The 13,889-nt window shown below is 41.2% G+C and overlaps 1 protein-coding gene across 1 annotated transcript in view; it reads right to left on the bottom strand.

Annotated features, from left to right (window-relative positions):
- Nucleotides 1-2,416: 2,416 nt before the first annotated feature.
- PAH (phenylalanine hydroxylase) overlaps nt 2,417-13,889 on the bottom strand; it is a 52,340-nt gene continuing 40,867 nt past the window's right edge. The window contains exons 9-13 of the mRNA XM_067536150.1: nt 12,535-12,591; nt 10,857-10,952; nt 9,616-9,749; nt 6,278-6,393; nt 2,417-5,625 (exon numbers count right to left, since the gene is read on the bottom strand). Coding sequence (XP_067392251.1) covers nt 5,582-5,625; nt 6,278-6,393; nt 9,616-9,749; nt 10,857-10,952; nt 12,535-12,591 — 447 coding nt within the window. The 3' untranslated portion in view covers nt 2,417-5,581. The remainder of the gene's footprint in view (nt 5,626-6,277; nt 6,394-9,615; nt 9,750-10,856; nt 10,953-12,534; nt 12,592-13,889) is intronic.

Here is a 13,889-nt window from a genome sequence, read left to right as displayed (position 1 = left end):
ACACCAAGAAATCTAAAGTACTCCTCCAACAGGCTCCAAATCACTAGGATCTTGCTCCCATTATTCAAAGCAATAAAGAGACGCTAGCGAATGTTGAGCACTTCCTTTACCTTGGCAGCTATTTGTTGCAGAAAGCTGACATTGACGAGGAAATTCAACACCACCTTCAATGCGCTAGTGCAGCTTTTGGACACTAGAAAAAATGTGTCTTCAAAGATCGTGAGTTCAAGAATCAAACCAAGCTTCTCATATACAAGGTATTGTTATTCCTTCTGTTTTGTACGGTGCTGAAACCTGGGTCATATACAGGAGACACCTCAATGTTCTTGAAAGATAACATTAACCGTGCCTCTGAAAGATCTTCAAAATCAAGTGGGATGACCAATGCATCAACATCAGTGTTCTGTCTCAAGTCAAAAAATCCAGCATTGAAGCTATGGTCATCTGCCACCAACTCCGTTGGGCTGGTCATGTTCTTCTAATACCAGAAAGTCAACTCCCAAAGCAGGTCATATTCTCACCTCTCCATGGCCAATGGTCAAGGAGTGTGCAAAAAAAGTGCTTCAAAGACACTCTCAAAGCCAACATGAAGAAGTGCAATATTGACATAAACTCATGGGAAACCCAAGCTCTCAATCGACCAAAATGGAAAAGGACTTTGTGGCAAGGATGCCAATATTTTGAGATCAAATGAAGACAACAGGAAACGGAAAAACAGGAAAGGAGGAAAGAACATGTCACAGCCCAACTTAATAATCCAGATCCTCCACTTCCATTGGGAAATGTCTGCCCCAATAGTGACAAGGTCTATGGATCCCGGATAGGTCTCATTAGTCACCTGCAGATCCACCAGAGATAATCAGCTATCATTTTACTGAAAGATAATCATCCTCAAACTCCGAGGGATTGCCAATGATAACAGCCTGCATCCAACTGGTCATTTGCACATGAAAATGTATGATTTGGGTGCATCTAGGAAATCTGCCTGGCTGTATCCATTTTAGGGTATCCTCAGATACTTTATCAGGAGTCAAGGAGCAGTAGTAATGCATCAGGTGTCATAGATAAATGTTAGTGTCCAGCGTCAGAGAGTAGAAATTAGGTACCAAGGAGACAAAGATCAGGTATCAGGTTTTACGAGATAGGTTCCAAATTTATCCTAATATATATCCTAATATTTGTCAATCATAGGTTATTTTTCGCAAACCTCTCCCCCAACCCCATTATTCTCCCTTTAAATGGGTTTGTTTAATTGGTTAGATCCCTACTGAATGTGACAAGAACTGGGCCAAACTATGCAAACCCACTTTAGCCCTGGAGGCAATTCCATTGACATCAATGGAAATGCTTCTGTTTACAACAGGAGTGAACTGGCCCTCACCTGTGTGTGTGTGTCAGGCAATGCTGGGAGCAGGAGTATTCCTGTGGACAGCAATCTGCTCATTCTTCTTGAGAACCTCTGGCCTGACACATGGACTCTTCAAAATAAATGTGTTGCTTTAAAGTCACAGACTGAGTGTTTTATCTAGATCCACATATAATAAAGGGTAGTAGGGTCAGCCACCTCTCTTTCTGCTCCAGCTAGCGGCATAGGAATATATTGTGATTCCTACTCTGAATCATCATCATCTTACTTCACCTGCAAAGCAAGCTGGTTTACTTTCATTATAGTGCTGGCCAGAGATATTGTGCACAATCCCATTTCTCTCTCCTCTGCCCTCCCCAGTATATCAGATTGCAAATTTATTTTCTTTAGATAAATGCTAAGTACACGTTCAAGCAAATCTCTAGCTTGCTTTTGCTGGACGAGAAACTGCTGAATATTTTGTCTAAGCTATTTGTTTAATTTCTTTATTTCCTGAAGGAGCATTTAGACAGCATTGTAATGGCCACTTGCTGAAGAATCTGTGACAAGTAAGTTATATGTTTCTGTGTCTACCGGGCTTGGCAGCTGTAACGCAAACACTGATCAAGGTTTCCATTGGATTCAGCTTATAGTGGTGCTGATACAGTCTTCAGTAAGTCCCTCCTTTGAATATTTCAGTTTCAATCTATAAGGCAGCTCAGGTCTCAGACACAGGCTCAAATCCTCTAAGGTATTTAGGTGCTTAGCTTAGCTCTGAATGAAATCAATGGGATTTGAGGATCTGGGCCATAGTCCTTTTGCAGGAAAATTCCCTTGGAAGTCAGTGAGAGTTGGCCTGCATAAAGGACTACAAGACTGGGCCCTAAATTAGTTTCCATTTTAAAAGAAAGTCAGGTCACCCCGGATCTATGCCCATGTTTTATATTTTAAAAGGCATGTATGAAAGACAGGAAGGCCCTGTTTTTAATGGAAAGTTGTGGCACCACCTTAGCTATGGAACGGCTAGCAAGTCTCCATAATATAAACCAAGGTTACACAAGTCACCTCTGGTTGTTATGTTTTATTGGCAGTAATTTTATTTGCATAAAACAAAACAAACTTTTATGTATTGCTTTGAAGACATAGACGACAATCAGTTCCTCATCAGTCACTACCTTGCCCAATACTGCTGCTATATGTACTTAACACTGTGTTTATTTAGCGCTACAAAGAACATGATAATCTGTTGACATAAAAAGCAACAGTGAATGTACGCAATTTAGCGAAAACAGAAGGAAGTTAAATAGTTTGGATGCAGTGAGGCACCAAAGTAAGTGTTGGCTCTGCTGTGTGTTTGTGAGAACAGCAAAACCCGCTAAAGGGATGCTAACTGTGAAATAAAACTCAAAGAAGATATACAGTTAGGTTCTCCTACCCCCACCATTATGCTTAAGATGAAAAGTAAATGCTTCAAAATACAGAATATCACAATGCACTATATATGGTGTCTAGTCACTATTTGATGTGCACATATAACTCATATTATTAGTCTTACTTTAGGGAGCCATAATGGCTTATGTGCTTAGAAGAAACTGGTTATACAGAAGAGTGAAAATCCAACCAATCATGCTAGCTACAGGCACTTTTAGGAAAAACAACCAACTAACTTAACCTACTAATTTCAGCAGAAATCCTTTTCATACAGTATTGTATTTATTGTTGTGGTACTATTATTAACAAACGTATATGGTATAACTATTATTCATTCATTCATTTAAATAGATACATTTAAATGCAAACCAGGTCTTCTATCCATACACCTTTGACATAGCATGTATTGTATTTTTAAGTTAAGTGCATCAGCATACTTTAAGATTAAACCATCTGCAGCAAGAAACATAAAATCTCAAGTCTCCCTCCCACTCCAACAATTTCCCCATCTTTACAATAACAAACACCCTCCTGATCAACTCTATTAAAGGCAGCTACCAAGTATAATATCTGCATGGACAGCTTGTCTCCTACCAATGCAGCTCAGGTGGACTCTGTTTCATAACCAGGTTGGTACCCAAGCTGATACGGGTCAAGGAGATCTGAGAGCTGTCTCGCCACAACTTTTTGATCACCTTAGTCAGGAATGATGGTACCATGGATATTCTAGCGTACTCTACATAAAGCACTAAAGGAAGGAGCATGGAGGAAGTGGTTACGGCATGGGACTGGGAGTCAGAAGTTTAGTCATAGTTGAGTATCCTAAGTACTTGAATAGCACTATGATGGGAACAGTATAAAAGCCTAGAATGACAGAGCCAATCCAGAATTATTTTTCTCTCAGGCTAGATAGCAGATCCTGGACATATCAAGGAACCTTCTACGCCTCAGTTTCCCTGGCTTTAAAATATAGATCATATTTAATGGATGTGAGACTTCTTAGTTAATCTTTTCAAAGCATTTTGATATTCTTCCATGAATGATGCTGCAGAAGTGCAAAATATTATTGAGTATTCTTTTGGTTTTAGTAAGAAAAATATAGTTGCAGTTTGTTTCATCCATTTCTAAAACACCAAGGGAGTCAGTTCTCTCACTTAACACTAGTTTGACACCAGTGTAACTCCATTCATTTAAGTGGAGTCACTCCAGATCTATACCTGTGTAACTGAGACACAACCAGACTCTAAATGTGAAAGCTATTTAATAATGCCACTTAAGCATAAAGAGAAACCATGACTCCTGTATTCCCAACAGGATGCTGCTCTACTGTTATTCATAGCAACAGCCACAACAAGATTTGAAAGCCAATCAGAGATTATTTTGTGAGACTTCAGATGTGTGATGGAATCATCCTTTTGTGAACACAATCACCTTGTGCATATCACTATAGTGAAAGAGAAGGAACATGGACTACTTTCACTTTCAAAATAAGTGCAAGGCATTAAAGGTTTGCACAGACATTACCACACAATAAAAGACCCAATGATTAAAAAGTGATACTTCAAAGCATCAAAATGATACCATCTCGCATAAATACTCTTCTATTCAAAAGACTCCCAAACTGGTATCCTGGCTTAGATTAATGTTATTATATTCCATGAATGAAATGGAGGCAGCTGTACTTTGTACCTCCTTAAAGGACAATGTTTGCATTAAAAGACCCATTGCTTTTCAAAATGTAAATATAAAAGTGGTGCAACAACAAGTATTACATTTTGTAGACTGTTAAAACATTTTTGTAAAGCACCCACCTGCTTTAGAACCTCTCACCACACGCTGAATCTTGTGTATCATTTTGATATGATTATGCACAGTTGTTAGTGGGAAACACTGATTTGCTGTGCCTAGCTCAGGATGGTTAAAATGTTCAAGTTGTGAACTAGCAAATGTAGTCCCTGGACTATGAGCTATGGGAACACATTGCACACTGCGTGAGGACAATCGTTTAACACTGGAGGAAAAATCTTCATTAATGAATCAGAACCATACTGAAAACATTCTCCACTAGTAACGTCTGAGCATCTTCGCTTTGATTAACCTTGAAGTCATTTTTGCAGAACAAAAACTTTTACAGCAAAATTCACCCCAGTGCAGAGGGCCCCACACAAGGTACTATTAAGCCCCACATTAAGGTGGCAAACCACGGCCTCTTCTCTGGGCAGAGGACCCCATGTGTAGTGGAAGAGGTGCAGATTTGCCATGTAGGGGTCAGGGTTTCTGAGGACATGAAAAGTATGTGTACTAGGTAGGAGTGCAGAGCTTAGCTCTCCAGGGGAACCCAGCATGGCTGCAGGCCGGGGGGATGGGAGTGTAGGAGAAATGGGACAGAGCCAGTGAATCTGCTGCTAGCCACTGCCACCTTTTCACTGGGATGTGGGGGATATGCAGTCCCAGTAATTCTGCAGGCTGGTGAGTGGAGAAGGATTCCTTACTCTGCCAGCCTCCAGGATTCAGACTGAAAAGATGTGCAGGCCAGAGCCGGGGTGAATTTTAAACAGGATTATGATATGCAATGAGAGAGAGCACAGAGTCACCCCAGAAGTCTCTTCTGTTGCTAAACTATAGTAATATATATATATATATATATATATATATATGTGTGTGCGCACGCATGTATATATATTTATCATAAACATTCACACATTAAATAGAGTGACAATAATGTGAAAGAGCTGAAGATTATTGGCATTGGCACATAGTCACTTCAGCAAGTAGCTCTTGGAAGATGGGATTCTGAGAAAACCTTCATTCTATCTTCTTGAGGGCACTGCAAAGAGTTCCCATCTCACCTGCACAGGAAATAGCAAAAATCAGTGTTTGTCCTGTTATTCTTATAGCCTGTTTAATACATTTCAATGGAACTACAGCATGGCCATATTTTCATGCCCCAAAAGAATGAGACCAAAGAGTCGGGTGATGGACTGTGCCCGTTAACTTCAATGGAAATTTTGCCTGAGTTTGGATAGCAGGATCAGCCCCTATATCTGGAGTTTTATCAGCTGTAGAAGCTGTGTAAGATCAGGGATGCTGCCTCTGAGCAGGCCAGATGGTCAAGGGAAAAAATCTGCTCATCCTGGAATGAAGAAAGAAAATCCAAACTGTCTAAGGCTGTGAATATCCCCTCTTTTCCTTATGAGGGGCAGACAGAGCCACAGCTCTGGTTTCATCCTACTGTGATACCAGTCCTCCAAACTTTGCCAAAGTCCTCCAGCAAAAGGAAGAACATCAGGATGTGAGATTTCCAATGCAAAAAGCAAACAATGAAGTACTTTGGGGGATGGGTGAATATGGAAGCAGTTTTTATCCCATCATAATGGAAATATTTGGACTCTGATCCAATTCCCACTGGAGATAGGATCAGGTCTTTAATAAAAAAACACTTCTCCCCATTCAACTCCTAGCTCTTGAGGAACCCCATATAACAAAACTGCAATTGCTTACTGCTGATGGATTCAGCTAAATTCTTCAACTGCTTCGCATTGTCCAAGACCTCAATTCTTTGGGTGTATGGATTATAGCGAACAGAGAAAGGTCGAGGGATTGTTGAAGCAAATTTCCTGAAGGAGAAAAGACACAAACTTTTATGACAATAAATGTTTCTTTTTAAGTGACCTGATCCTTTAAGTTGGGTGGAGCTTTAACTGACGTGAAGGTCAGGGAAGCCAATGTGGTAAACAAAACCCTGCTCTGTGACCAGGCAGCTATAGCATTCTGCAGCGCTTTAACAATATCCTTGAAGCTGACCTGGGAGGCTTTCCCCCCCCCCAGGTGCATCATTTATTAACCACCCTTCGTTTTTTCAAACAGACCCAGTTTTGCAGGATTTACCAGGCTGTTAATGTTGTAATGCTGGCTGCTGCTGATTTAACCCAGTGAGCAGGTGTCAACATTTCCCAGGCTTTAAAACCCCATTTTCCTATTACTAATGCCGAATGTGATACGAATCCTGATCTACTTTTGCAGTCCCTGGGGTTGCAGACCCTGACATGCATTAGGGCTACCACAGGGCTGGTCTAACTTCTGACAGCTGGTAGCAGCCTCCATGGTGCTGTAACGCCAGTCGGTATCACTAGAGTACAGTGGTATTCTGGCCACTCCTTTTCCTCAACCTTGCCAGGGCAGTCCTCAGCTGCAGGATTAGGGCTGCTTAACAGCCTCGTGGACCTGCACTTACATACTGGAGCTGAAGATCTGGTCCCAGAATTGTAGCAGAATGCTGTAATTTGCCGAAGCTCTCTCACTGAGGTTATGCCAGATTAATACATTGCCTTGAAAACTGTCTGTGGTCACCTACAGTTCTGCTCCTTCAAAAGTTTGAGAGAGAAAGAGCGATAGGCGGAAGGGCTAGGTAATCGGATACCAAGACCAAGGACCTCATGTACTCTGCGGTACAGCAGGACCCAGTTCTACAGCAGCAGCTGGACATAGGGTTTTTTCCCTCGGTCCTTTCCAGGTGGTCAGCTCCACTCCCTGGGCCATGGCTTCCATGATGCTGTCCAGGCAACCCAGCTCCAGTTTGAATTGAGGCCATGTTAGCAGTGACTAAAGCCACAATCCCACACTAAACTCTATATGGGCTGCCCTCATGTGGAGCTCTGCACAGAACTGTGGCCTAAAGGTATCATCATGTAATGGCTAGTCAGCCGGCTATAAGAGAAAGGTTGGTGGTATCATCCAGTTCCTTCTGGGGAGGTGTCCACATTCTAGGAAAAAGAATGTTCCTCCTAGATCTCAACAAGAGGCAGTGATTTCATTAGAAGCAGGACACCTCAACTTGGACATAAAATGGTGACTAAAAGAAACTAAGACAGCCTGTGACCAAACCACCCTTATTGTCACAGCCTACACACGGTTGGAATAATTTTCATACAAAATATGCCTTGTGAGGTGTCATTGGAAAACTAATAACTCACTGACCAATAATATCATGGTGAAATGTATGTAGCAACATTATACGTAAAGTTATTAAATCCCCCTGTATAACATTCTTAGCACATGTTCAAAACCACACAGCCCTGCCCAGGCAGAAATATCCTGAATGAAGAAATGTGTGTTTAAGCTCAGTTTACTTTATGTAGTAAACAGGGTCCTCAAGACAGCAGGGAGAGGAGATGGCAGGAGACAAAGCAGATTTGCATTTCTGCAAACACGGGTGAGAAGAAAGAACATGGAGCCTCCTTCACACCAGATTTCATGTCGCCTTCTTTACTGTTTGAATAAACTTTGCCTTGAGGGGTAACCCTCAGAAGACTCCACTTCAAAGGTTAACTGGACTATAAAAGAAAATCCCAAGGTCTCTCTCTCTCTCTCTCTCTTTCCCCACCCCCAAGACAACAAAGGAACCAAAAACACTGACTTTGGGGGTCCATCCTAAACTGAGAATTTGGCCAGCCGTATTGCTGGGAATCTGTGCTAAGGATTTTACTTTGAACCAAGTCTAGCTTGTTACGTTTTAGCTACTAGAAAGCATTTTATCTTTATTTCTCTTGCTACCATGATATCTGATACTTGAATTCATTTAAAATCCTATCTTCTTTTGTTAATAAACTTGTTTTGTTTTTTAATCTAAACCAATCTAGTGCTGTGTTTAAAATGGACTGTTTGGTAACTCCAGTTAAAGTGGCTAGCTGTTGAATATCAACCCTTTCAGGGGGCATGGACCTTTAATCTCTGAATTGTCCAGGAAAGGGCTGGACAGTGCAGCATACATGTTTTGGGGAAAATTTCAGGAGTGTGTTGGGGTAACCCTGCCAGTAGTTACCAAGGTTGGTGGAATCCAGAGTGTGGCTGGTGTGTTGAGGATAGACTGCTTGCAAAGAGCTGTTGGACCGACGCAGTAGCTATACACAGACACTCTGGTGGGCTGTTTGTGAGTGGACCAGGTTGGGAGCTACAGTAGCAAAGCACTGTAAGGCACCCACGGTTATGGGGCAGGCAGTGACACAACCTCTCTCTGATCTGGATTGCACTCCAGAACATGATATAGGCCCGTAAGGAAAATAGGCAATGATCTTATTTCTGTGTAAAACCCAGCAATATATACATGAATTGTAAGATAAATAATACAAAGAATTGTTATTTTTGTTATTAAGGGTTTCCACTGTGGAATAAAAGGGGAAAAGATTTGAGCAGATGAAGCTACTGAGCAGAACCAGAAAAGAATTATTATGAAAGGAGAACTTGGCCAGGGATTTTTTTGTTAGCTTCAGCTACGAGAAGCCAGCATTTGATTGGCCATAGAGACTGAACTGCTCTCTTGTCCCTAGAAAGGGTTTCCCCAGGATGTGACTGGCAGAGCAGCATCACTGCCTATGTTACACCTCTTCTGAGAAAAACTGGGCTTCAGCCTTCAGCACTATCAAACTGACTACAGAACACATTCAAACAGTTTCCTTATGCAGAACAAAAGCTCAAAGAAGCTTTTAAAAGCCAAACCAGAAGTCAAACTTCAGACTTCAGAGAGCATGTTCCTCAGTGGCAGGGGTCCACAAAGGCCTCTGGGAGGTATGTGTGTATATAAGATATTGCAGATCTATGCCAAGCACTTGCATATTTATTGTGTAATGCTCACTACCAAAGGGTTGTTGAGGATAAATCAGCATTTATCCCTTTTTGGCCCTTGTTGACTTTCAGAGATACCGTTAGCTAAATGACAAATGGAAATACTGCATGATCTTTTCAGTAGCTATACACATTTAGTACCCAATCGAATACCTATTGAAGTCAGTGGGACTCCAGGGGGCATGGGATTAGGACTATACTGGAGATTATTATTTTACCTGACTTTTTCCTTTGCATTTTTAAAACTTTCAGCAACATAGTAAATAGGCTGGAACTCAGTGACACGGTATTTCTGGACTGCAGTCTTCTCCAGGTTAAGGGGTTGAATTTCAGGTTTATCTGATAAACAGTACTGCACGGAAAGAGCGAGAGAATTCTTTCAGTTAAAAAGAACGAAGGAGGATAATGTTACTTAAACATGCACACTTTCAGTTATTAAGGACCTGCTTTTCCTCCCATTGAAGTCAAAAGGAATTTGATTATTGAGTTCAAAGAAAGGAGGAGCAGGCCCTAAATATATATAATGGTACATTATGAAATATTACTTCTATGCAAAATAACAGATTAATAGATTCTAAGGCCAAAAGGGACCACTGGCCAACTCTCCCATTTAACACAGGCCATAGACCTTCCCCGAATTAATTCCTGTTTGAATTAAAGCAGATTTTTTAGCAAAAACATCCAATCTTGATATAATAATTGCTAGTGATGGAGAATCCATCACAACCCTTGGTAAATTGTTCCAGTGGTTAACTCCCATCACTGTTAGATTTTGGGCCTTATTTCCAGTCTGAATTTGTCTAGCTTCTACTTCCAGGAACTGGATTGTATTATATCTTTGTTCTCTGGATTGAAGAGTCCATTATCAAATATTTGTTCTCCGCATATGTACTTAAAGAGTGTGATCAAGACACCTCTTAAACTTCTCTTTGAGAAGCTAAATACATTGAGCTCCTTGAGTCAATCACTATAAGGAATGTTTTCCAATCCTTTAATCATTCTCAAGGCTCTTCTCTGAACACTCTCCAATTTATCAACATCCTTCTTGAACTGTGGGCACCATAGCTGGATACAGCATTCCAGTAACAGGTGCACCAGTGCCAAAACCAGAGGCAATATAACCTTCCTATTCCTACTTGAGACTCAAAGGATCACCTTAGCCTTTTTGTCCACAGCGTCACAGTGAGGGATCATGTTCAGCTGATTATTCACCATGACCCCCCCCCAAGTCTTTTTCAGAGTCACCTTTTCCCAGTCCTCCAGCCTGTAAGTATGGTCTGCATTCTCTCTTCCTAAATGTATGTCTTTCCATTTGGCTGTATTGAATGATAGTACTCCATTTAATTAAATCTGGGTGCACAGTAGTAGGTGAAGATACAATCACATTCACATGAGAAACATGTATTTTAAAAACAAACATGAATCATGTAGCTATTATGACATGTTATTGGGAACAAACCTGCAACTCGCCATATGAAGATAGCAGTCCAGCACCATAGGCCTTTATTGCATCACCTTCTTTACAGAGGCCAAATTCCACCGTAAACCAATAGACCTAACATGAAAATTAGATATAAATAGATGATTCTCTGTGCAAAATATACCGGATCATGTAGCACTGATTTTTATGTATTTGGAACTTAAATTTCCTATAGACATTTTTTTTTAAAGTGTAGCTATGGTTTAAACAGTGACTATTTAAAAATGGTGCCTTTTTACTCAACAGATCTTCTCTCCGTCAGGGAAATTCACCCCTTTGAAAAGGGTCAGCACAAGGTCTATGTTTCACGTACGTCCTACTTAAGCCATCAAAATAGCCTTGTGTGTATTCAGATCTGCTTACTTTCCTGACAGAATAAGTTATTTTTTACCACCTTTATATTTGTTAGTGGAACAGAGCCAATAAAGCTATAAAGAGAGAAATGGATTGGAATATGGGTTGTAAGTCACTGACAGATGCTGAGTTTTGGTCTCTTAGTGACACAAATTATGTTTCCTGTTTCACATATGGGACACCTAGCTATATAGAGATAGATGAGAGCAAGAGAGAATAAATTGTTCCAACAGCAGAACCCTGACAATTGCTTATGGTTATGTTTGGAAGGAGTAGATTTTTATCAGTAAACATTGGTAAACATCAATTTCACCATATATGCACAATCCAAAGAAAAATATTTTCATAGATAATAACTGAAATTTACAGATAGGCACAGCAAGAAAAATGCTGCTTGAGAACTTAATATAGTTTGATTTAAGAATATTGACTGTGTATTTTGACATGTGATGGTAACGATTTGTGATGTAACAGTTCTAAAGCTTTAACTTTTTGAATCTTAACATCTACCATTGTCATTAAATAATTATTGTCTGACCCTCACCCCCCATAATTTCCTACAACTGTGAAAATTGAAATAGATAAAAAATGAAAAAAAAGTTTGAAAAGCAAAATTTTGTGCAATTATGAAAATCTAAATAGTTAAAAACCAGAAAAAAAAATGCTTAAAAATAATCATCAATATTAGCTGTCAAAATTATAGAGAAATAAAAACTGAATTTGGCCAAACCTACTTAAGATGCCTGAGCTAGAAAGAACACTGCCTGACTTTCAGCTGGAGTTCAGATAGCTCTGGGTCTCATCTCTCCCACAGCAGGATATGAGTAACTCCCATTGACATCAGAGGGAGTTATTTGTATCAGACCGTGGAAGAGCAGGGTTCTTTGAAGGTAGAGCAGCTGCTATAGCTGCCTCCTCCTGCACATCTGCAGGAGAAATGAAGTAACTGCAGTATCGCCTTACCAGAGTGTGCAACTCTACTCTGGCCCTTTGTGTTTAATCACAACTGTAAAGTTAATAGTGCTCTGATAGGATGACATTCTTATTCTCTACTAAGGCAAGTGTTTAAGGGTGGGATTTTCTGAAGGGTTTATCACTGGCCTAATTCTGCTTCCATTAAAGTTCATGAGAAATCCACCGCTGACTTCAGTGGGCAGAATTAGGCCAGCGCTCTGTCCCAGATCTTCAAAAAGGTATCTAGGCACCTAATTCATTGAAATCAATGGGAATTAGGTGCCTAAAGAACTTTTGAAGACATGGGCATGAGCGCTTTGGAAAATCCCACTCTAGTTTATTAAATTACCGTAGCAAGTTTCTCAATATATTCATCTGGTGCTCCCAGGGATGCGAGTCCAATTTCCTGCAACAAAAAATCATTATTCTCCAAGCTGTGAAGGCATGTTAGAAACAATGTTTGCACTCTTTTCACTGGTCACTTTTTAATTACCATCTAGCACCACACTCAGCTGTTAAAAGAGCACCTTACCCTACTGCACCATCGATTGTTAACCAGAAGTCCCTATGGAAGTTAATGAGGGACTCTGTCTAAATGTCATTTCATTATCTGACCCATTGGACCTGGCACATAGCTCATTTCCACTAACTTCCATAGACTTTGGATTAGGCCAATAGAAAGCAACCAGCAGAGCCTTACAACAAAAAGATGATATGTCAAACACAAAGTAGATACTTTAAATATTTATCATTGTTCTGATGGACCCTGATGGAAAGAGCTTCCCTGTAAACTCCTGTGAAATGGTTCCAGATGGTAGGGACACAGTGTGAAAGAATCAACTCTTAGGAGCTGAATGCGGGTTTGATTCAGAGAGCCATCCATCTGGGTGTAAAATATACAATGTGCAGAAAAAATACAGGGCCAACTGAAGAATATGTATGATCAGGTGCCTTTGCTAACTTGCTCCAAAACAAGGACTGCACACTGCAGAGTCAAAAGATTATGTCCTCACTGCAAAAAAAGCTGTGTTGTTACACTGAGATGGTTAACTTGATGTAAAATCCTAGCTGGAGACAAGGCAGAGATAGCTTTTGCCTTGATGTGGTGTGGCAAAGCTCTTCCTCTAGCTCAGTGGGTCCAGCGCTTCCTTCTAGTGGTAGGTCAGGGAACTGCTTCACCCCTTAGTGTTCTTCCACCCTCTAGTGATGGGGGAGGGTAATACAGGCACTCTAAGATGGCTGCTCCCTGCTGGCTCCCAGTCCTGTCTCTGGTTCTCACAGGCCCTTGTCTCTGCTGGGGCTCTTGCCCCTCCAGTGAATGGCCAGTAGGGGATGGGGCAGTCCCAGTCCCACCCTGGACTCTGGGCCCCAACCCAGGGACCCTATAAGTAGCAGCCTCACGCTGGGTTCAGGAAAGCTGCTAGCTTTCCTGGGTTACTGCCCCGTGCCCCTTGAGTTAATGTCCACACCCTGCTCAGACAGGGGTCCTTCCTGGGCCCTCCTTGCCAGAGGAGGCTCTTGACCTCTGACAGCCCCACTGGGCATGGTAGTGCTGAACCAAATGTCCAGTTCTATCTTCCCATTCTGGCAGGGTCTTTTCCCTTAAGCCTCCAGGTCTAGGAAAAGTCATTTGCCCTCTTCAGGCAGGGTTTTTCCCTCCCCCAGTCTTTGTACCTGCTGGGTGTTCTCCTGCCAGCGTTTTGC

Source organism: Emydura macquarii, unplaced genomic scaffold (genome assembly GCF_026122565.2).
Source record: "Emydura macquarii macquarii isolate MOO-44397 ecotype Brisbane River unplaced genomic scaffold, CSIRO-AGI_Emac_v2 contig_3530, whole genome shotgun sequence".
Lineage (NCBI taxonomy): Eukaryota > Metazoa > Chordata > Testudines > Chelidae > Emydura > Emydura macquarii.
This window is presented reverse-complemented; position numbering and strand designations above follow the sequence as displayed.